Below are 25,436 nucleotides of genomic sequence, written 5' to 3'. Positions count from 1 at the left end.
AGAGATCCATACAGTCTGATTTAAATTAGAAATAAATGAAGTTTCCATACGAGAATAGTGTGCTTCAGAATTGCGAACAGACATTTAGCAGAATTCAAACCTCATTTGCATACACAAACTGAGATATTTAATTCCAATGACTTGACAAATATGATTAAGTAGGTTGACATTGTGTCAAACCAAATGTACTGAAGCCAGGTGTGCAACATGGGAGTTCTTAAAAAATGTTGCATGGCCCTATTCATTTTAATTTAAATGAAATGGAGATGTAAAACAGTGATGCTAAGAAATAATTGAGCAAAGCTGTAGTTTTTCCCCTAAGAGAGCCTCTGCCTCTACACTTCTGTCTGATTATAGCAATCCTTGGGCTAAAAGATGAAAAGACATTCAAAGAGATATTTGACTGAGGTTTTGCTTATTACCCTCTTTTACAGTCTTTCAGCAACCTCATCTCGACAAATTGTTGTCCAGTCCCATCAGGGAGCATTAATAATCACCTCCGTGCAACACTGGGACCATTGTCGCACAAGAGGCACGAGCACGAGGAGCATTAATGTCTCAAAGGAACCATTATTGACGTCTTAGTCCCTTTGCTTAATCCATTGGAGAGCCAGAACGGCTGTGTCTGATAAAATGCTGACCTGTCAACCTCACATGTTGCCAGTAAGTGTGAGGGGAAGAGCTCTAACCCTTGACATTTAATAGCAGGAGGTGGAGCCCACTGGGTCAGTTCTGCAGGTTGACAATGAGCTGAGAGATGAGAGGATGGAGGTGGGAAGATTTTATGAACATACCAGTTCCTTGTGTCTGGAGGTAGTTTATTTTATTATTGTGTTGCTTCATTAGTGCAAAATAAAGCACATTTGTAATAATATAATGCATTTTTCATCAGCAGTAGAACATGACTGGGAGGGTTGTAATTTTCATTCACTTTGCTAAAGGCTGCCATTTGAATTAATTACATGCATTTTTATTTTCGGTGTGCAGTGTTGGATAACTATTAGGAACTTTTAAATAAGTAAAACTCTACTACAGCTTGAAAATACTCCACTTTCAAAAATCTCCCATTGAACAGTCTGTCTATTTTTTCTGAATATAGTAGAAATATAAATTAGCATGGAAATAAATAAAAGTACAAAGTACATTATTTGGATGAATGTAGTTTCCACGATGCGATTTTTTTGTTCTTCTTACCCTTTATTTTGACTTCTTTTGTTCTTCCCTTGACTTCTTTTGTTCTTCCCTTGACTTCTTTTGTTCCTACCTTGTGTACCAGATTAGCGACAGACCACATGAGTATTTATGGATATTTTGTGATTTCCAGCATGTCAATCAGGCTGAAAAGAGCGCCCCCTACTGTGAGGAGCCAACGCCTAATTATTATCAAACGAATGCTCCTGATCCCTATCGTTCGAACGGCTTGAGACCCGGCCGCGCTAAATTTCAGAGATGGACTATGTGAACGACTCCGGCATTGATCTACATTCCCTCCAAGGAGGTGTACACATTACGCATTAGTTCATATTTGTGGATCTGAAATATAGATGGCTACATGATCCACCGTCAGGTTTGGATGCTCGGGCTTTCTCTCCATTAGAGCTATATTGCTTTACAGTAAAGAGTCCCCTGATGGATCTGTTTGGCACCTTTTTGCTCGTGGCCAGTAAGCACATCAGCATGACATAATTGTTACTTCCAGATGATTGTACGGTTCTTGTAGCCAAAATCCCCTTAGATTATTGTCTTTCACCTGATTACAAATGTCCAAAGATCATTCTGTGTTTACTTCATTCTCGCTTTGAGTACGTTTTGATTTCTTTATCCTGCTATAAGTAATATAATATGGGTTTGCCTTTTTTCATTCTGTCATAGTGCGCTAATGTCATTCCTTTCAGGCCACACCCCTGGCACAGTCCATCATGGGTGTGGTCAGGAAACTGTTGTCCACCCCAGCAAGTGCTGTTGTGAGTAATATAACAGGACGTTGAATTAATCTAGACAACAAATATAAACAGTCCCAGGTCAATAAATGCATTTGTGCCTACTTCTAGTTTTGTGCCTGTTAAAGTCTCTTATTAGCATTGAATATGTAATGAATGCATCCCAAAACACTGCTGGTTGAATACTTTTAGAGAGACGAGCAATTGTCAATTCTGCAAGAAAAGGCAGAAGAAGAAGGCAACAATGAACTGTTATTTATTCATTAATGTGATGAACCTGCTAAATCCCTTCCTATGTGTGATACATTCTAATTATGACTTTTTCCACACTAATTCATATTTCATTGGACCACTCTGATGGTGTTTCTACATGGAAGTAGCTCAGACTAACATGTCCGGTCTCCCATGCTGCACTGGGCTTCTTTGTCTCCTCGGTTGAATCAAGATGGTTGTTTTCTTACAGCTCCTTGGGTGTGGTGGAGCCGGCCAGGATCATGCTGTGAGGGCCTGACAGGAAGATGGTGACGGACCAAAACTACAGAAGTCTGGTAAGATTTTCTAATGATTGTTGCCATGTAGGGAAATCTTCCTAGTAGCATAATATTTAATACGCCAGCATTTAAAGAGTTTTTTTTGTATTTGTCCAACCGCAAGACAAAATGATTGACTGCTAGACTGTGATAATGTCCCTGGAGATTTAGTTTTAATGTAAGTCTAACTTTAAGAAGAGGCCCAGCAGTACCTGAAGCGAAAGAGTTGATTTGTCAGTTTGTTCAATTGATTAGGTGTTAGTTTGCTGACTCCAATTCTGTTCCTGGAAACAAGTCACAGAGAATTACTGATTTATCCTGATATATTGAGCCCGCCATGTGTCTGATCTTTAAAATATAATCTTCGTACCCAGTACGTCTTCCTGACATTATTTTAAGACACACTTTCAGAAATCACCATTAAAGGCAGGGGCAAAAGGTCCATGTTCTCTTTCATTCTAAGAATTATTATATGCTATCTAAATGCTAATCATCTAATTTATATTTGTGGGCATGAATAACTTCCCCAAAACCGGAAACTAGAGCAGCAGGAATTAAACATATGCTGTCATCAAGATGTAAATCCTGGAAAAACCTTTCAGAAGACTGATTTTGATTTTAACCTTAAATGTTTGAGTAAGATGCAAATTTTACGTATAGTCTCAGCCAGAAAATTACATCTACATCAAACTATCTTAACTGATTTTCTGTGTGTGTGTGTGTGTGTGTGTGTGTGTGTGTGTGTGTGTGTGTGTGTGTGTGTGTGTGTGTGTGTGTGTGTGTGTATGTATGTATGTATGTATGTATGTATGTATGTATATATATATATATATATATATATATATATATATATATATATATATATATATATATATAGTGATACAGGTCTTAAGGTTTTCTGCAGTGAGTTTATGAGCTCATAGTCTTTTGCCACTGCTTCTGTACAGCCTTATTTGTTTGAAAGCATCGATCTTCCATTTCACTTGTACCCTTGCCAGCCCAACTGTTGCTCCACCCTCTAAAAGAAGTCGACAAAAGATGCTCGTGGGATAAGCCTGCTACCACTCCCACTGTAAAGTGTGCATTGTGTGCTCTCCTCACACTGCTGTGAGGATACTACAAGTAAGGCATAAGGCCAGTGTCTTCTATTGTTTGTAAATGTGCCAGGGGAGCCCAAATGAACGCCCACCTTTTTTGTTTCAAGCCTATAGGTCGTGTATCTAGGGCTGACCATTGACTGTAAGTGTCTGAGGCAGACAAGTGGAAGCATGTCGGCTGCTCCACAGTTACTGTACTGCAGACCTGCGCTGTCCGTGGTGCTGAAAGCTGCTGCATGCAGAGGAGTTGCCTCCAGCACCGACACAAACGGCGTTGCAAAATCAGTCACTGGTTTCCGGATACCTTGTTCCTGACAAATGATGATGTGAGTGTGCCCGAAATGGCGCAGACAGTGAGGCGAGCATGATCCAGCAAAAAAGAAAAACACAAAAATAAAACACGGTTGATGATGAGCGTGGTTGGCCTATTAGGGTAATAATTCGGAGTCTTGTGTGATGGCTGAAGTGGAATAAAACGTCCAGATAAAAACAAATGCTTGACATCTGCACACATATAAATACAATACAGCTGTTTTCTTCTTCTTCTTCTTCTTCTTCTTGGATGATGGTGACATTGTGGCGATGTGGTGCGGAACGCATTTGCGACAAAAGAAAAAAAAAGAAGCAGCGGAATACTCTCAAGCCACGGCGTTACTCCCTCCCGCTGCACCGTGCGTGTCTCGGCAAGGCGATGTTTGACTTTAAATGCCATATTTAGGAAAGAAATATTTGAGTGACTGGGGCGAGGACGAATGGCGTCTTGAGATCCGGAAAGACGGCTGAGCTCAACGAGCACCGCGTTTGAGCCAATAGCATTACAGAGCTGCTGTGTGCATAAGCGGAGGATGGAGCTTCGGGTATACTTCCGCGTCCAATGCGTGTTCATGTGTAGGTTGAATGGATGAAACGGAGAGAGCGGAGAGGTATAGGCATGCTGTGATACGGCCCTATATATTTGCCGGCAGGACTATCTTCCTTTTAAAGACAACCTCCTCCTTGCATTGGTTTCCACTCAGTGATGTCGCGTATTTGTGTGGCGCACCTGTAAAGAGCGAGAGAGGCAGAAGCCGGCTTTTTTAATGATTTGATTCCTTTTATTTCTTCTGTTCTTTTTTCCTTTTTGTTTCACACGTTTGCTGAAGGGGAATCATTTCTGTGTTTTTTGATTTAATAAATATTTCATTTCCTCATTTTATCTTGTTTGTGTTTGGCTTTTATGTTTCCAAGTTTTAACTAAGAGAGCGGAATTCATCCTTTTACACGCTATTGGCCAGGTGTTTCATTGAGAGATTGTTTTGCCAAAGGACGTCCATAACTTTCATTTATAGAAACGGTAAGATCTTTTTTACACATTTGCTCATCCAACTGAAGCATTTTAATCGCTATTTCCTCCTGTGTCAGTTCTTTGGGGATAGTGTGTGGAGCAGATCATTCATTCGCTGCAGTCTCGAGCTGTCTTATTGCATGCAAACGCGGTAGGAAAGTATAACCGTGATGTCTTCATGTTTTCAATGACGGCTGATTGTCAACTCTGAATCGCGGTTCCTTGGTATATCTTACGACGTGGATAATAGGCTGTCTCTGCACATGTGCTCATTTCAAAATCTTCCTGAATTTCAAGACATGGACGCATTTAGTGCTCTTGTGTGTAGACATATAGGCCCTGGTAGAGTGCTGAAAACGTGGGATCCGCATATTTGTCGGTTATGTTACTGCATCCAAAGTAAACACGTTATTGTGTTGGAAATATTGGACGAGACTGTTTTAGACAGAGAATTGCACATCAGTTATTGAAATAATGGATTTTTTTTTCATCTGAGCTATTTATCACAGCTTGCATTTTAATATGGATATGTAATGCAACAAGGACGGCTTCTTCGATATAAAGTTAAAATAGCGTAGAGGTGTAACTTAGTGTAACTCTAGGAGTAAAGCTAGAGGTTAAGCTCAGCCTGTGTTGCGCTACTTGGAGTAGCCGGATGACGTGTCCCAAGTTCTGCTGTCATAGACATATTTGTATGGAATTTTCTGAATTCAGATGCAGGTGTTAATTGTAAAGTGCAGATGAACGTACAATTCATACACTCAAATAAATCACTCTGAATTCGGATCCTCGTCTTTTAAGGCAAAATGCCACTGATCAGCATTCACATGTAATACTAAGCATATATTGATGCCAAATACACGTCTGTCCTGTAAAGATAGTAGTGGAGCTCAACAGTGCTTTTAAATATGTCGTAGTGGATCGAATTAAACGAGTTGTAATGCCGTTGGTTTCTCCTGAATACACCAGGGACTCCGGTACCACCCTGACACTGCTCCAGGAAATCCATTGTTGTGTTTTTTGTGCTTTGCATTGACCGTTTAGACCAAATGCCCCTCGGGCTATGGAGCATGAAGTTAAAATAGCGTTACACCTGCAGCAAATCAATTACTTATTAGTGTATTTCCGGGTTTGAGACGGGGTCTCAGCTGATTGGCAGAGGGTCTGATTAGTTTACTTGGGGTGGCCGCGTTCCCGCCACCGCCCCCTTTTCAACTGCGCAGACTGCGACCAAAAGTTTGATGTCTGCAGACTTTACCTCATTAAATACCCGTGTCACCGAGTGAACACCTCAAGGTAAGACACAACAAAGAAATAGTGCAGAAATATGAACTGGCAAATTCAACTATACCGAAAATGCACATAGAAATAAAGACATTTAACAAGTGGCGTTAGCTAGCAAGGTCAAACAAAAGCTGGCCTGCAAGCCACCGGGTCGGACATATTGCTCGCAGAACTTCATGGAAATATAAGTGTTTTAACGCAACACTACAATGCTCAGTATCATCTGAAGTTAAGCTAGCCAACATGACTCATTACTGTTGTCGAAAGTGCTTATCTAACTATCGGTGCTAGCTAACATTTGAGACGTGCCCCTGTGTAATAAGAAACTAACAACACAAATGTTGGTCCTTAAACGCGGTGTTAACGCAGGACTACGTTAGGTTGCGCCGAACCGCGGTCGACGAAACCACCGCGCCACATGCTGGTGTAACCACAGTTAGGACTAGCATGGAGGTGCAGTTAAAACAAAGTTAAACTCAATTTATTTTAACCCATTTTTGTCCGTTTAGCTTTTGGTTATAGGCCACCGGTCCGGGAGAATTAACTCGGTAATTTGCACTTTGCATGAACCGAGTTCAGGCGCAGCTGGTCTCGTTGCGCAGATTGCCCGCAGTAGCACAGGTGTCACAAATTAATCAATTAGCAATGTAGCTCTCAACTATACCCCTCGAGCCGCTTCATGAACGCCCTACCTTTATCAACTCAACTGGGATCAACGGTCACCGCTGGCCTTTTTTAAAATGGCAATGGTTTTAATCCAGACAATTTTTTTTTAACACAAATGGATGAATGCATTGTGTGCAGCAGGTGTACTTTTTTAAGTGATATTTAAAAAAATAAATTGGTGTTGGTTATCTATTGCTTTATACTTTAAGAAATAATCTGAACTACAACATGATTGTATGTAGTTTGCTGTGTACATAATGGCCATTATTTTAACAGTGCATCTGATTTTTATTTTACCACTACATATGTGCTATATGTGATGTTTGCCATTAATGACAGTAGTCATAGTTTACTAACTGATGTCATCGGAAGTGATGTGGTTATACATACGAATGAACGTATAACTGTCCACTTTTAAATGGTAATAAAAAGGCTGTCTTGTGGCGTTTATGCAACTCCTGATTCAGGAACAGGGTTGTTTATTGTGGATCTAGTGCTCAATGGCTATGGCACCAGTTGTTGGACTGTTATCTACAGTATAAATAAAGGCATATTCTTTCTTTTTAGCATTTTTTTGTGTGCCTATGCTTTTTGGTAGCAGGTGAATATGCTGACACCATAGGTATCTGAGTTATAGTTGACAGTCTGCTCTGCTGTGAGTAATTTTTCAGTTGGTAGTTCATGAAAAGATTACATATCGTCGAGCCAGCAGCAAAACGCAAGCTTGACTAGTTAATTTACCTGAAGGTTGCCGACACACAAGACATCTGTGGTCCTGTGGGCATGGAGGAGGGACAGCTTATTAAAAGGTAATGGGGGTTCTTGATGAGGGTTTAAATGTGAAATACTCTACCAGGCTTTGGGTTTAGATTCCTGGTATTTGTACGTTTGAATATTACTATAGGGATATGTTTAGGACCTTTTGCATGCTGAGCTATGCTGATAATTACATGTGGTTTCTTAATGTAACGTTCATAAAAATATTTGTTTGACTATGTAAAAACTGAGATATAATATGGATGTGATTAAAAGACTAGAAATGCAAGATTTGTTCCTAATAATAAAGTAGTCGGCTTAGCTGCTTTTTGTCCAATCACCTAATTTAAATGTAGTACTTGCGTCAATAAAGTACTGAAACTATATATATATATATATATATATATATATATATATATATATATATATATATAAAAATTATATTTTAAATCCTGAATGTGATTCTATTTTAGTGTTACTTGATGATACATTTGATTTGTATAGTGCATTAAAGGTACTCAAAGAACACTATCAGTTGATATCAGTTCTGACAAAATAACAAGATAATATCTTAATCAAAATTGAATATCATCCTGAGTCCAGCTTTAGTATAGATGGGAGTTGTCCTTGTTTTCATATTTATATATGTTGCTTTGAGGCATTTCCTCTTCAGTGTCCATGCAACTTCCACAATTTCAGCAGCCCTCTGTGCTTGTGAGAGCGACACAAGATAAGAGAGGCTGTCTTTATGTATTATTGAGCCCCCCACATTTGCCTTTCTAAATAAAGGCTGCTGACAGAGGGACTAAAATGCAGGACAGTGAATGAACTTCCAAAGGCCACGTCGCTGTGTTCTGCACAGCAATGGGTGCTGCTGTCAGAACTGGGTTCGTATTCAGTGGTTGGATGAAGCAAAAAAGGCAATTTTGCCCCCTTTGTCCTTCTTAAATGCCCATCCCCCTTTCTTCTCTTTAGCCCCCCTCCCCTGCAGTTGATCTAGTCTGTGGATTCTGCACAGGACCGTGTGTGTGTGTGTGTGTGTGTGTGTGTGTGTGTGTGTGTGTGTGTGTGTGTGTGTGTGTGTGTGTGTGTGTGTGTGTGTGTGTGTGTGTGTGTGTGTCAGTCATTACTGGAGGCCAGCAATACAGTGTTCCTGACCCTATCACGGCAGCTTTTATACATCACACGCTCTGTATAGGTGTTATATGGTGTGTTTGGCGGATTTACTGTGTAAGCCTATGATGGTGAGAAGCAATGTAGCATAAATAAACCTAGTGGTGTCTAAACATTCATTTTTAATTTTGTTATTGAATCACTCTGAAGCTCATAGTGATTGTATTGTAATGCCTAAACCCTGATTCAGTTAGGAATGCACCAATGCCACTACAATTGCTTGTTTTTGTGTACTTAATCATACCATTACATTCTAACTCGCGTCAAAACATGTTTTATTTTCATCACATGATTCTGACTTTAACAAAGTAAATGTATGTATGTAGTATATTTAAGCTGTTGCGGACATTTTAACATTCAACATTGTGGTGTCTGTTACAAACGGCATAGTTTGCAGTAGGGATGTTAATAAATAATGGTTTATCTGTACTATCAATTAGTCAGTTAAAAGAAATATATAGATATCGATAGATAGATAGATAGATATATATATCTATAGATAGATGGATCAACTCAAATGAGTGGCTTGAGAACCACTGGGTCCACTTTAAAGGTCTGCCCACCTACAGTGCTCAGCAGGTGGCTGCAAGCAAGACGTAGATGTTTGGCTTTGGTCTCCTGAGAAGTTGTAGGTCTATATTGATAAATAAACTGTACACACACACACACTGCACTACTACATTTACAGCTATAACTCTACTGTTTCATTCTCATTATTTCACTCACCCTTTCGATTTCCCTTGACCGGACACTGGCAAACATTTCGTCGGGCTTTCAATACACTGGTGGAAACACAGAGAGAAAGCCAGGAAGTCACACAACTTCACAGCTAGACTAATTGATGTGGTGGAAACTAAAGTGGCTGCACATGTCCATGACGACGTTGGCAACATTGTGGTTGCTTGCTCCACCGGACTGGGGACTACCTGTTTTTTTGAAAATATATTTGAAATACAGTTGGTGCTAAATGATAGATTTCACCTGATTCTGCATTGGGTTGTTGCAGCTGGGCGTTCCTTTAGGCTCAACTGGTGAGAGATCAACGTTGTAGTAGTGTCAGGTGCAGTTGTATCGAATTAGTTTTGTGAGCAAGCGCATGGTGTCGGTGCATTCCTAGATTTAGTGTTTGGGGCTTGGCTGCTAAATTCACACAAATCAAAGCAAGGCTAATAGCCTAGTGCTGCGTTCACACAAAATGCGAAGTGTTTTTTACTGCGTCAGTTTATATTGAAGATATAACCATTATTTCTGTTACACTTGATGTGGAAGTCCCAACAACGTTAAAACATCAAACGCCCTCTTATTGGGGTTTGTAACACCATCCGTAAACGCACGCAGCTTGTTGAATTTCACCGATTCCTACAGGAGCTGCTGTGTCTGGCTTATGGCTGTATAACTAGTTACCGTTTCCACCATGGAAATATCCACTAGTTCTTCTTTATATTTGTTGTGGAAAAAGTCGGAACATCAAACGCCATCGGGTGTGGGTTCATAATATATTATCAGTACTCCCACAACAGTGTCTGAATGACAGGCGGACCGGCTACAGTTTGATTCGACGGCGGTGATGACGGGCGGAGCTTCTCAACAGCGATTGGCTGACGCAACTCGGCGTCAAGCAAATTTTTCACCAGAGTCGGGAAATTTCAACTTGTGCGAATTTGCGCCGCTTCCAACGCTCTGTTCGCCCCGCCTCAAGTGCGCTATTCGTGCCGCCCGGTGGAAAATTTGCGTCTTTGCAACCTTTTGCATTTGTGCGTTGACTTTGCATGTAATCTACTTGCGTGAATAATTTGCGCCACGTTTTGGTGTGACCACAGCATAAGACTTTTAGACAAAATAACCAAGGAAGAAACTGAAGCTTTACAATTTCAGCAATGAACCCAGTGCTAAACAATTACAGCAAACAGTTTCTTTGTTCTCCAGCGGCATTGATACAACTTTTTGGGTCCTGATGGCGATATCTGGTCTTTGGATATTGGGCAGGATATTGGAATATCGAGTATTACTTTGATACTGGTGGTAAATGAATAAGCTGTATGCTGCACTGTGTGAAAGAGACTGGGATCCTTTGTTCATATGAGGCAACATCAGACCTGAAATGTTGCCATTTTCAACGTATGCCTTTTTGTCCTTTCTGTTGGCTTATTCGTACGCACTGGCAATAGCATCTAATATTAAGTCCAGCTTTAGCATTACACTGTCAGCCTTTTCTATGATTGGCAGCCTTTACACCTTTTTATATAATGGCAGGTTGGCCAGTATCTGAAAATGATTTACTGTTACAGTAGGTTTCACGCTCAAGCCATCCTTTGCTGGTGTTTTAGAGTTTCACTCAACACAATTTGGCATTTTCAGAAAAAATACATCTAGCAATGATTAGTTGGTAGTAATCAAAGTACTTCTGAGTTAACACTTATTAATACGGTTTAATTTTAACGGCTGCAATTAATTTGATCATAACCGAGTTGGAGATTATTTACAAGCAATGACAACTTGTTGTTTTTACATTGGTTCAGCATTAAATCAGAAAGAATACAACTTGCCTCTGGTCAAAATGAGTCAATATTGATTAACACGTGCTGCAGTCTCTTGAGCAATACAAGCTACCCAACTGAATTGTATTTCAGGCAGACTCTGGTAGATGTTTTTTTTTTGTTTTTGGTGAGGAAATGCACTTCTACTTTGGAGGCAGACTGCCGATTTATAATTTAGTATTGCATCTCTTTTCAGTAATATTCTGACTGGCTCTGTTTTGAGCTGCAGCATAACTAACTTGCTCTCAACCCTACCCACTGATATTTTGTTTACATGCACAACATATTCAGTTTTTCCCCATATTCTGAAAAGGACAGTATTCATTCTCAGCTATTAAAATGACTAAAATGATTGTTCCATTAATATTGTTTACATGCAGTTGTGCATACTCTGATAAACATAACCGTTAAAGGACCGTTCAACTGCAAGTACGGCTTCTAACGACTATATGGGACTATTCATGTTTTTGTTTTACAAAAGACAATTGTTTAACATGTACATGTTTGATGCTGAAACTCAAACGTATTACGTCACCATAATTAATGTTGTATTTCACGTTATTTTTTTCTCAAGGTATAGGTAGTCTGGATCATTTCACAGCATTGTATGTTTTAACATTCACCTTCACACACTTCTGTGTGTGAGTAGACAACTGGTCACATCTGTGTTTTCAACTGGGGTATTTTAAACTGTTACTTGTGGGCTTTTAGTTTTCAAGGACAGGTCGTGCATGTCAGTGTGTGCACTTTGGAGTTTTTCACTCTGCAGCTTGTCACGCATACTTGGTCAATTTAATCCTCTGAGGAGCTCGTAGCAGAGATGCGTGCCTCCTCACTTTAAGTGCTCAGTGTCACATCAGTACATGCTGATCTTGCTGTTGGCTTCAGGTTCATGTTTGAGAAGTTCGGCTCCCAGTCGGATCTGTATATGGGCAAATCTTTTTAGATGACATTTTAAATCTTTTTCCTACTGAATTTCCCCCTCATTGATGAAGTTTAAAAAAAATACAGCTTTGTATCTTGTCTTTTCATCCCATAAAAAATGTTTTAAAGAAATGGCCTTTACATTGTATTGTTTTATGGACTGGCTAAAGAAAAGGGATGCCAAAGGCCTTTTCAACCAATGCGTAATCAAATATTAATGTGCAAAATGACTAAATTAGTTTTGTACATTTTAGCTTTGCAGCTGATAAAATCTATGTGTACAGATTGTAAAGCCCGTTGAGACAAATTTGCGATTTTGGGCGACACAAAATACAATTTAGTTGAAATGTTATCAAGTTGATTTCTAGCTATGACATTTTGCTTCCTAACACCCACTGAAAGTCACTTTTTCATGTAGTTTATCAGCAAAATCAATAAGCTGCTAAAACAGAGCCAGCAGCTTAAGAGGTTGACGCAGGAAACATGGGACATGAGTATAGTACCAGTCTTCAAGTATTAAAGTAAACAAACATGTAAAGTAATGACCAAGCTTCGGCTGAAGCTCGTCTGTGAAGTTGAAATCGTTCACTTTATTCAAATTGTGAATCTCTGTATTCTCTACATAGCAGCATTGCGTGCGGAGGCTTTTTCCCCCTTGTGAGAAGGCTGTGGGATCTGAGAGTACCAATAACTAAACACGCTATACTGTAATGAGTCCTAAAAGGCAGCCAGCACAGTGCAGTAAAACTGGAGGTGGGTGGGTTTATCTAAGTAATGATGGGAAAACAAAAAAAGAACCTTGTGGTCTTTATCCGGGGCTGGTTTCTGATGAAAACTGTGAGGCAAGGCCACTAGGGAAACGAGATGCTCCGCACTCAAATGCCTTTGCTAAGAGGAGGCTGCTGGCTGGCTGCACACAGTGAAAGCCTTGTATGACATTTTTGGGGAGATGCATCTTGCCAAGCTTTCTCTTCCAAGTGTTTATCTAATGAAATATTTCTGCCTTGTGGCACTATCTCAAGTTGGACAATAGCCAATGTCTGTGCTTTGTACTTGGAATAAAAGGTAAAACATATGAAATGGAGATTGAAGTAAGTCATTTTCTTAGACGCAATATGTTCTGCTGTGGCTGCTTTTCTCACATTTACTGTAAATGTGGAGAGGCATTTTGTAGCTTCAAATTGATATCCTTTTTTTTCTTTTGGCATATGAAAAACTGGCTGACTATCACTCAGGTTTTTTGAATGCTTTGTCTTTGTGCCCCTTTGCCATCTTAACTAAACTCCCAAAAAGTTGACGCGGGAAAGTAGTAGGCTACTGAAATCAGCAATTGGTTTTATATTTTCAGACGCACAACAGATGGACAAGCAGCAGCAGCAGCAGTAGGGTTAAGTTGACCTGCAAAGTTCAAGTCCCCCTTCCTTGTGCGACTAGGATGCTTGCAGTGTGCTTGGTTGTTGACTGTACCACCCTCAATCAGTATTGTTTTTGCCCTTGAAGTTGAAAACTGATGCGCAAACTCTGATTTGATAGAGGGTGAATGATATTAATGTTGCATTTGTCTAAATCAAATACTATTTGGTCCAAACCCTTGTGTATTGACAACTCTTTCATTCAGTTTTTGTGACTGCCAATAATTCAGTATTATCATTAATGATCAGATGGTGGCTGCTATTGCTCAGCATTTTCTTGCACAGCGTCACAATTTATTGATGTACAAACATGTTTGCTCCCTTTAAAACTTTGTTGCGAGTATTTTACAACATTGATTCTCCTGTAAGAGTATCTCTCGGTAATGCACAGTACCACATGATCGGTCACATTGTGTTACAAAAAAAGCAAACTAACTAGACACCACAATTAGTTGTGGAACAAACAATTGTCAAATTGTGATCCGTGTGGATCCCCCCCCTCCCGGTTCTAAGGCATGTAAACCACAGATTAATTACACAATTCAACGTTAATCATTACAGCGTGAAATTAAGTTTTACGATCAATATCTGCCAATAGTAAAATATGTGATTGCAACGCCACTAATAGCGAGCAAACAGGCAGTTTTATTCAGTTACATTGTAATGTTTTCAGTCACTGTTAAGTTAAAATTATGAATTTTATAACGTTATGTGTTCACATGTAGTCTCATAAAATGCAGTGTTGGTGAAAAACTTAAATAAATACAGTTTTAAGGAGAAGTTTTCCCAACACAAATGGATATTGGAGAGGGATTTATGACCCGTTTACACTTCCTCTAAGCTGCTTATAATACATCATTAAAACTACTAATGACTAGATATGTTTTAAGCCATAAAAAATGCAATCTATTTCCTTATCATTCGAATTGTGTTGAACACTATCTTTTTGTTTCACTGAAGCATTGCAGTTATATTCAGTATACTGCTCTTCTAAGTTCTGTAGGTAGCTGTGTTTTATGTATTTATTTTAATCACAAGTATACGGTCGTAGTATACAAAACTTTTTATTGGTTTATTTAACAAAACAAATGTAGGAAGTGTTGATGCAATTGACCCTTGGCTAATCTACAGCAAAATCCACAAAACAAGCCTGAAAATTAAGAATCACAGAAATGATTGCTTGAGTTGGATAGTTGTTTGACCGTGGTCAGTGCTCATCGATGTTGCGTTATTTGCCAGTCCGCATTAGAGCGGCGGGAGCTGGCACGACACTGACAAAAGCATTGCTGCTTCTGTAAATGACATCATTTTGTGACTGCATCTATGCTTTTATAAATAACAGAATAAAGAAAATTGCAATAACATTTAATTAAACCAGGTTGCCCAATGAGACAAAAAAATGGCAGTCACATAAAAATGAAAATAATTTGTGCAAAAAATAAATATGTCGTTACTACTAAATGGGGCATTTTGGAAAACTAAAAGGAAAATTACGAAAAAGTGAGTGCAGGTATGTGAGCCTTCCGGTTGTATCAGTGGCTGCACTGAGCTGCTTTCCTCTACACATATTTTTAAAACGGTTGTAGACTTGATACGGTCATGCTCCACGTTAAAGCGAGATTTTTTTCTTCTGGTTTTGAGAGCTGGAATTGCAGAAAAGACGACCTGACGGAGACTTCACGGGGATTGGCTTTTCGCAAAATACCCAAAAATCGCAGAGTCTCACATGCGCAGCGTAACCTGTTAACGGCGTACCGTGAACATTTACCTGAAAGTACAGGCATTTCTCCATGTATTTTTGACTTTGTTTTATGTCTGTGTACTTTTGTAATGTGTGAAGCCAGCAGTTCATTGTTGGTATAAGAGACGATCACTTTGGCTCGTTTCACTTTGAGCAGGAGAGCTGCACCGGGTCCAGCAGAGCAACTCCAGTGCTCCTTGCACGAGAGCTACTTTTGCCATCATCAACCTGGGAGCGTTTAAAACGCAGATATAGTTGTCTGCTTTTCACCCGATATATTTTTCGTGTGTGTGTGTGTTTGTGTTCAGTGCTCGTGTGTGTGTGTGTTTCGGGGTGGAATTCTGTCGTGCGTGATACAGAGCCCCCTAATATAACTGTAGGGGAAACACTGAGTTTACTGCTTCAGCTGTGTTTACAATCTCTTTGCATCTGCTGCAAAACTTAAAAAATCACTTAACATGTTTCACAGTTAATATCATTAAGTTATGCTCATTGCCCATAACACCTGGGCGACTAATGTTGCTAGATCAAGTTCTTACTGAACAATTGACTTTGACTTTGTTCAGACTTTGAATGTTTTCACAATGTACTCTTTGCATGGTTGTCACATGGAAGATGAACTACTCATCTGGGGTTGTTTTCTTCTAGGGAATTACATTTCGGTGGTAATGGTTTGTGGGTTGAAGCTCATTTGTTGTATGACTGTAATTTTCCTTTTTCAGTGTAGTCTGACCTTGGTTTAGGGACATGCCAGTGAGTCAAATGAGTCATGTGTCTGCACTTGTGCACTGAACATTGGCCATTCAGTTGTCTGTAGTATATTCAGAAGCCTGAAAACCGAGACAGAATGTATTTCGTAAAACAACAAAACTCTCTAAAAAAAAAAAAATGCCATCAATCCTTTATACACTCAGTCATTTTCAAAGTTCAACCAAAACTAAACTGTATTTTTTTTTCAGAAGAGATAAAAGTTTACTTTAGAATGTCAATCTGCCACTTTTATTTTCAACAAAAAAAAAGAATATAGTTCACAGGCCAAATTGCAGAACCAAAAAAAGTATTGCTTGCTCAGACTGGCAGTTTATAAAAGACAATCAGAGATATTCAATTAACAATATGAAACCCAAGAATTGCAGATCTTATGATTGACTTGTTTTACATTAAGGGCAGTGATATAACAACTTGACAGTCAGTAAGCACATTTTCTATGAAGCGGCAGCGAGTGTATTTTCATACATTCACTGAGGAATCTGTAGAAATATCAACAAACACTGAAATGAACATATTGTCAGTGACAGGATGTTGTTACTCGGATGTGAATATACTGCTGTGAGGAGGCGCTTTCACAGACTTCTCCACTCAAACACAGCTTCTCGAACACATCCAGCCTAACTTGGCTTGAGTTCACTGTGGTCCTGTCACAACAATGGAGACGAGAACCAATTATATCACTAAAAAAGTGACCACTTTCTTTTTGCCTTGAAAAAAATCACACTCAGACCTATGTTTTGATTGATGGAAATGCCTGGAATTATTTCATCTTTTTGAAATGACTAAACCATTGATAACTTAAATGTAAAGTTTGCAATTTTCTATGGCTAAATTATGTGCCAAACGGAGCTTTTTCATCAGTTTTCGAGTCTCAAATGATCTAAATTCAAAACTTTAAAGGCCCATAACGAAAAGAGAAATATCTGCCAGTATATATCCTTTTCAAAATATATTTTATAGTTTTTGGAGTTTGTATTAAATGTTGGATACTCAACAAAGCTTACTGATCGACACAAACTCTTCTGTTTTTTTACGATTCTGATTATTGTGCTATGAGCTGAACACGTATTCTCCCTACTGCCAAGTATTCTGTGCACAGAAAAGAAATATGTCTAGATGAATAACACTGTGATAGCTTGATTAAAAATGACAATGCATTGAACAGTTAACCCTGATCTCACACAGTCATAGTCCACCTTCAGTTTTTCACACATGGATAAGCTGGAGGCGTGATTATTTTTTAATAAAGGTCCAGAGCAGATCTGGTCTGACTTGCAGTGAGCTGTTTATCCTTTCACGTGCATTTTTATGTACATCATGACAGAAAGTGATGGTGACAGCTGAGAAGTGGCATTGTTGAAACACAATTGACAGAGAAAAGCAACAAATGAGAAGATGGTTTGTTCAAAAATCAAGGGAATCCTTTTTTTATGATTCATTGCAGCTGCACTGACTTCATTCTGTCAATATTCAAACACTGATTAGTATTGGTAATAAATAAAACACACTACTGGGACAAAAGTAGTTTGCTGAATGTGTAAAAGAAAAATATAAAATGATGCATGTGTAAAAGCAGTATATACAATACATGTGTTGACATGTTGTGCACTTGTGAACCACAGTGTGAACAGTACAGAGCCGTATATTTTAAATGGTGATATTTTTGACAATGCAATTTAGATGTCATAAATAATTCTAAATAATCATCTAAAAATCTCTTGTGGCCTTGTGAAATAAGGATTTTTCAAATGTATTTTTGATTCACCCATTATTCTTTTCGATGGCTGAGTATGTTGAAACACTTAAATGGCACATTGGATGTGATTCGAGAAGCTCTCCACTAAGAAATATTGATCAGTTTTAACCCTGTTCAGTGCGCAATTTGCAATGCTGTTTTCATCACTTCAGTAGAGAAAATGTATTTGTATTTGAGTTGTGCCCGGTTGACATTTTCACAAGATGCAACTAACAAGGTGAAACAAATTAATAAATAGTAAATGCTCAGTCATATATGCTTTATTTCTGAAAAAAAAGCATGCCGCCTAAAAATCTGCTGAAATATTAAAGAATTAACAAAAATGGAACGCCAGTAGTCAAAACACCATTTCTACACTATAGTGACATGGTTGTGAGGCCACAGAAGGAAAATATAATAAAAGGTTGTTTTTCCTGAACAGTTGAAAATGGTGTCACTGCAGTGTGGGGCTTCTACCCTTGTGTAGTGGACAAATCAAATCATTGCATTTTGTGTAAATAGCAGCATGTGACCCAAATGATGCAAAACGATATTAGTTTTCTACTATGTGACATTTTAAGCTAAAACTTAGTAAATGTTCTTACATTGTTTGAATGGTAATGTAAATATGGTGCATGGTTAATAGTAATTGCTTGGATTCAATTAATTGTATTATATTTGTTTTACCTTGTAGATTAATTTCCGTGAGTTGTTTTTTTTTGCCACACAAAAAAAAGGGTGTTTTTTAGGTTTATGGGAAACTTGGACCATAGGTTAATGGGGATTAAGTTTTAATGCTTTTTTTGTGTGTACCTGTGTACCGAAGACGGGATAAAAATTGCAGGATATGTTGGCGTGACTTCAATATCGTCTCTATTGCCGTAGGGAAGTAATCAGTGTTGACCAATTGAGTTTTACTTTTTAATTTCAGTGATCATGCTTGTGCAGCACTTTTCCATTAGACTAACTTGCATGCTGTCAGTGTTGTGGCCAGGTTTCTCACTTGACTGAACGCTCTACACGTTTTGTTTCTGCTTTTTGCTACTTACGGAAGATGGATTGTGACTAAGTGAAACGTTATCTTGTGCTTCTTCCTGGTTTAAGCCAAGCTGCATGGACAGCTCGTTCATGACTTTGCTCCCCAACAATGACATGTAATCACTTCTTGATTGTTGCTTTTGTTCTTGCTGATCTAACACAAAGTACTTTTTGTGTCCTCATTTTCAGACGGCAACCCCAAACTAAGATGGCAGTCAGACTGTGCGACGTGGCTTCTCTGCTTAGAAGTGGTTCGTGGGCACCTGAGCCTTGGACTGGGGTCTGTGGCACTTTTGAAATACTTTGTTTTCTGTCTCGATGCTCGGGCCATACCAATGACGAGAGCTCTCGGTCTTGTTTTGACCCAGAAAGTCAAATTTATCACATGTTCAATTTGGAATTCAGCTATTGGTGTGGTCTGGTGTGATTACACTGATCTACTTTGTACACATGGTGCATCTGTTAACAAAGGATGCTTCTTCATATGTTAACTTATTGCTAGTTGCTTCACCTCTTTACCATGCAATTTAGGACATGTTTACCTATGCTAACACACTGATGGATGCAGCTGTAGGCTTTGCATACTGTATCTTGATTATTTTGTCGATAAAATGTCCCACGCTAGTCACCACATTTATCCTTAAAAGACATTTTTAAATGTGATACTTTCCATCCTGAATATTGCTGTTGCGCTTCTGACAGATTAATAGACCATCACATTACTTTTTCAGTAGAAAGTGTCCTCTGGCTTCCCAGAAACAAAAGCAGCCATCATGAATGGCAGAGGGAATTAATTATGCCTATTTTCAACTCTGTATCCCCACTTGTGGTATTTGTTGGCTGTTATTCTCTAATTTTCATTTGATTCTGACTAGATTTTTTTTCTGTCTCTTTAGCAGGTAATTGCTGCCATGGAAACACAGCTGTCCAATGGGCCAACTTGCAACAACACAAGCAACGGGCCCTCAACAATCTCAAACAACTGCTCCTCGCCTGTAGAGTCAGGGAGCATAGAGGACAGTAAAACTAACTTGATAGTCAACTATTTGCCTCAGAACATGACCCAGGAGGAGTTGAAGAGTTTGTTTGGGAGCATCGGAGAAATTGAGTCCTGTAAACTGGTTCGAGACAAAATAACAGGTAACGCAACCTTTATTGCAATATGGCTGTTTATTCGCTTTTTTCGACTGAATTTATTGGTTGCAAGTATGTCCATTTATTTTTGTTTGCTTTAAGTTGGCACACAATTAAATGTTTTTATTTTCATATAAAATTGATTCAATGTGTACAACAATATTAAGCCCAATCAGTAAGGCCCTAAAAGACAGATTGTTCAAGTCATAAACCTTTATTTTCATACCTGAACAGTATGACTCTTTTGACATCTCATTATGAAGAATGCAAGGCACTGTCTGTATTGACAGATTTATTTGTATTTTTACATTTTAGAGATGCACCAATTCTTCTCTCAAAGGATATTTCCTTGGTTCTTTAATACAGGAATTTCAAGATACTCAATTTAAATGCATTTTACTTTTTCTTTTTTTTTTGGGCAGCTTGACAACTTGCAAATTATTTCAATTATTTTTTAATGAGAGGAATACAGCTGGCAGAGAGGCAGACATTGCCAGTGTGACATGAGAATGTAGATAATGGCTGAAGCTGCTGGATTCTTCTGCTCGCTGCTTTGATCAAGTTTACCTATACTTCCCATCTGCTACTCGGCGCGCAGTTGACTGGTCCGTCAATGAAGCTTTTTACACATTCCTGTTTCATTTGCATTTGGTCCGGAGGGCTGGCGGCTCCTATTGAGAAGCGCTGTTGAACTAAGCTGCTAGAACTTCAGTAATTGTTGGTTATTTTTTATTCTGAGACGACAAGGTAGTCTCCGTCATCAAATTAACATTGAACATGCTCCTCCCCTTGTCGTCACAGATCCCTGATAATGCTACATTGTTCTGTTGAAATCGGCAGGAGTTACTGTAGGATTTGTTTATTCTCTACTCTGTAAAAATTTGCATTTTGTTAAAGCAATTTATATAGATTGTAATCTTGTGAAATGTAGTTTGACAATGACCTTGAAAGAAGAAAAAATAAATGTCAATCGATTAAGCCATTCAATATGTCGCGAAGATCTTTAAGCGAGTAAAGCACACGGTTACCGATACCGGCGATCGTAACGGGGAGCGTGAGGTCTTTGACAAAGACTGAGAGGGTCTTCCGTGAGTGCAGCCTCATGTGTTTCACGGAGATATGGCTGAATGTGGATTTTCCGGACCACAGCGCACCTGTGCCCGGCTTCATGACTGTTCGAGCAGACGGATACGTTATACTGAGCGGTTAAAAAGAGAGGTGGCGGGACTGCAGCGTATGTGAACGAGAAGCAGTGCAATCCCGACCGTGTGTGAGAAGGAGGGTTTCTGTAGCCCGAACACTGAACTGTGCTTTTAATTCGCAGGTATCCCTGTCGTGCCCAACGCTCTGTTCGCCCCGCAGCAAACTCGCTGTTTATCGCGCCGGAAAAATCGCGTCTACGTGACCTGTCGCAGCTGTGCATTGATTTTGCATGTAATCTGGTCGCGCGACCAAATCTTGTTGCGTTTGGTGTGAACACACCATTAACCGTGGGGATGCGTCTGTATTATTTGCCGAGGGAGTTTACGTATGCCATTGTTGTCTGTGTGGAATAAGTTGAGTAGGCTGTTGTATCTTAGGCTAACTTTAGCTCAACGTTAGCATAACACAGAGACTGTGACTGACAGGTGCCAACTGCGGACTGAACACGCCCCTCTCTGATATCACACACACCTGATTCCGCTCTGTATGTCAATAAAAAAGTCACATTGCAACACTGAGGACGCAGTGGACACCATCCCCTCCATTTGTGTCTGGACTGCTTAGTCAACAGCCTGGTATTTTCTGACTAACACTGGTAACTTTAACCACAACTCACTAGATAAAGCTTTGCCAACTTTTAGGAGGTGGTCTCAGGACCTGGACTGTAAGGAGGTGGTCCTAGGAGGTTAATGACACCCTGACAGACTGCTTAGAGTCAACGGACTGGGATGTGCTGTGTGGACCACATCGGGAGGACATCAACAGCATGACTGACTGCATCAAAGAATACATCAATGCTTTTTTTTTTTTATTATTTGGAAAAATAATCAACAGATTAATCAATTCTTTAAATAATCGTTAGTTGCAGCCCTGGAACTAAAATCAGGATCAGCGATGGCTTTGTGCATGCACGGTTAATTTTCAAACTGCTCCGTGAGGCTCCTGTGAGATGGACTTTCCTGAGACGGCGAATCGGCTCGCGTCAGCACCCGCTGCTCGTTGAGCACAGACACTACATAACAATACATGCTGTCAGTCTCAAGTCGTCAAGTTGGCCTGGCGGTGAGGCTACGTAAGTGCCATCAAAGTAAAAGCAGTGCCGTTGTATTGCATTTATTGCGTGCATCTTATTTCTGAACTATCTAAATGCAAAAAAATTGCAGTGAACACATCATCAAATAATTGTCAGCGTTATTTGTTTGCTGCGATAACACATTAGCGTGCCCAGCCCTAATAAAACACTATCTTTTATTTTCTAATCTTTTGAATTGTGTGTTCTTATGCAAATTGCCCCAATAGATGTTTATAAGAAAGTAAACAGTTGACCGTTCCTGCTGACTCGAATGGTTCCAATGATTTGTTTGGTTTTCAGGACGATGCTGAAAACAGTTTGAAACCCTGAAAACTAGCTGCTCAAACAACAACAAAAATGCAATGTACCGGCAGCAAAAAAAATCCCAAAAGCTGATCGGATCGCTGACTAAAAGCCGTGATACAAATAAATGTTTTCTACAGCTGCTAAAATGTTAAGTGCTCTTAGTAACTGTTTGCTTCTATAACCATATAGTGGAAGCTATTTTGTTTTGGCACAGTGTAGCCGTTCATTATACATTATCATTGTCATTTAATTGGGAACAAATGGTAGCAAGAGGTAGACCACACACCAAGATGGGTGTATTTGTGGCGATGGAAGACGTAGGGGGGCTATCATTATCTATTTAATGAATTTGGACTTTAGGCACGACGGAATGATACATTTTCAAGTGTTGTCGTCCATGTGGTCATGCATACAAGAAATGTATTTGATTGTTGTGCGAAATGGTCTGAGCTGAATTGACAATTGAGCCTCGTTTTTAAAACCGGTGTGGAGCACAGTCTGCTTGGGTGATTGAACATAAACATGCTTGATAGGTTGCATATTTAGTGGAGCAAGTGTTAATATAACACTCAGTCATTTAAGTGCAAGGAAATGAATGAAACAAGTCGTTTGAAATCTTTTTAGTGAAAAGGACTTGAGGCGATACTACATGCTATAATGGAGCAGTGGACATTCAGATTAAGAAAGTAACTTAATTTAACCTTTTTTTTTTTTTTTAAAGTCGTAAAGTTTATAATTGTCTTTATTTTCGGGGATCTGTAAGTTGACCTGTTAACTAAATAAATAAAAACATAAATGGATAAAACACACGTTTTACCAAAGTGCTATGCTGCTATATGCCACCTTGCTTCTCTATAGACACCAGTGATTTAAACATTTTCACTTAGAGTTTTCATTAAAGCAGAAAAAAGAATAGTAGATGTAAAATCATAGAAAGACCTCGCATCATAGTGCCTCTTACTTTTCCACACCAATCTAATCAGAACAATTTTAAATTGGGACATTCTAATTTCTTAAAACATTTTTTTAGTGACCTTTTAATGGCAGTAATCATTGCTTGAAATTAACATGTATTCATCTAACGGATGTTCCCATGCTACGTTGGATAGTATACTAATTGTATGTCGGTTGTTTTATGCGCGTCCTCTGCCTTATGGGCCATCTTGTAGAAACTGGCCGCTAGATCTGTGTTTTTCGGTGTAGCGTTGCAGTCACTTTCGTCTTTGACTGTTGTATCTGTTGTAGCACACGTCTGTGAAAACTTGTCTCATGATACTTTTTAGCTTCTATCTTTTTGTTTCTTTTTTTTTTTTACAAAAATATACTAGTAATGTAGTATATCGAAGTGAGCCTCTGTTAGATTGGATTAGGGATGACCGTTGCACCGGCATCTTTAGAGAAACTAAGTCTGTAGATGGGGTTTGTTTACGGCACAAATCCAAAGCCTCTTAGCGTCAGCAGTGATCTTGTTGGAGTAATTAGCCAGATAAAAACAAATTGCCTTTTTTTAAAAATTAAATAAAAACAAATTGCCCTTTTTTATATTAAAGAAGTACAAATGTAGCCAGCTGGAGAGAAAGAGAGTTCTTAGCTTTGGCTATAGAAACCTTAAAACGGAACACTTGAGGGAAGTATATTTCCTTTGATGTAACAAACACCACTAACATTAACGATTCAAACTTGTTTGTCAATCTCAAACATAATGTGACTGCTGTAACAATGCTTGCTCTGACTGTTTTAGTGTGCTTATTATTGTTTAATCTGCTAATGTCAAATGGATTTAGCGTCACAGTTTTAGTTGTTTGGTCACATTTGTGGACAGTTATTTGTTTTTTTAAATCACAGGACTGAGTCAGAAAAGGGGATTGACCTCTGCTGTTTTAGTCAATGCAGGTATTTCTAAAGCACCCATTTAATTGTCCAAGTGGATCGATAATGGACTAAAGACCGCCTTTTTCCCATCAACACTAACTGACCAGCAGGCTATATATTAAGCAGATAAGCTACTGTTCAAAGTTATTTTTAACTGACAATGCTTGAATTGGGTTGTGTAAAAACTGACTTCCAAATCAGTTGGGGAAAAATTAGTTATTCAGAGCCCCCCAGTCATTTCTTAGGAATTTTGCCTTGATTTCAATTTCAGCTCTATATAAAACCATATCGCCTTCAGACTGTGTTGCTTTTGTCTCTCCCTTGGCCCTGTGGCAATGGATTTAAGCCAGCCTACATCTGTGTACTGGTGCTACATCAGATGTTAAGTAATCACCAGAGAGATGCATGCTTCCTCTTTGCTTTAAATGTTCTTGCCTTGGCTGCTGCTGCTGCTGCTGCAGCAGCTTAGTCTTTGTGTCGTTTCCCTCCCACTATGGGCAGCACTCGTCTTTCACTGGAAGCTGGGTGCAGTTATCTGTTTGAAAGTGCATCCCAGCATGTCTCCTCCACTCCTCAACGACAGATGAAAGTGAGAAACTTGTTTTATTATAGAAACATGGCAGAGGCCCCCCCAGTCATAACAGAGGATGTAGTGGCTATTTAGACGTTCCATAGGAAGACATCACTATAAGCACATAGCATTCCCACATGCACCATGTGTAGTAGAACACAGTGAGGGGGGCGGTTTGCCTGCCAGGCGTAAGTAAAAGTGTCATTTCGACAGCTAATTTCAAAGGCTCTGCATATTTCTGTTGGCTATAACAGTCTCTGGGCTTTAAGGTGAAATTAAGTTTATGAACTTCACTTGTTTACAGCATGATGACACATAAGCAGTGACTCGTGGTAAGACACGATGAAGTC

General features: G+C 39.2%; 1 protein-coding gene across 5 annotated transcripts in view; it reads left to right on the top strand.

The window, feature by feature from the left end:
* Positions 1-4,470: 4,470 nt before the first annotated feature.
* elavl2 (ELAV like neuron-specific RNA binding protein 2) overlaps positions 4,471-25,436 on the top strand; it is a 32,063-nt gene continuing 11,097 nt past the window's right edge. The window contains exons 1-3 of one of the 5 annotated variants that reach the window (XM_068587670.1): positions 4,471-4,900; positions 19,118-19,208; positions 19,828-20,068. In XM_068587670.1, coding sequence (XP_068443771.1) covers positions 19,137-19,208; positions 19,828-20,068 — 313 coding nt within the window. In that variant the 5' untranslated portion in view covers positions 4,471-4,900; positions 19,118-19,136. Of the gene's footprint in view, positions 4,901-6,067; positions 6,188-19,117; positions 19,209-19,824; positions 20,069-25,436 lie in introns of those variants that run through there. The other 4 variants (XM_068587669.1, XM_068587671.1, XM_068587672.1 and 1 more) reach the window with 4 other exon arrangements.

This window comes from Clinocottus analis, unplaced genomic scaffold (assembly GCF_023055335.1).
Source record: "Clinocottus analis isolate CAN_PGR_092001 unplaced genomic scaffold, fCliAna1.0.p SCAF_21, whole genome shotgun sequence".
NCBI lineage: Eukaryota > Metazoa > Chordata > Actinopteri > Perciformes > Cottidae > Clinocottus > Clinocottus analis.
The sequence above is the reverse complement of the archived record's forward strand: the minus strand, read 5'-3'. Positions and strand labels throughout refer to the sequence as shown.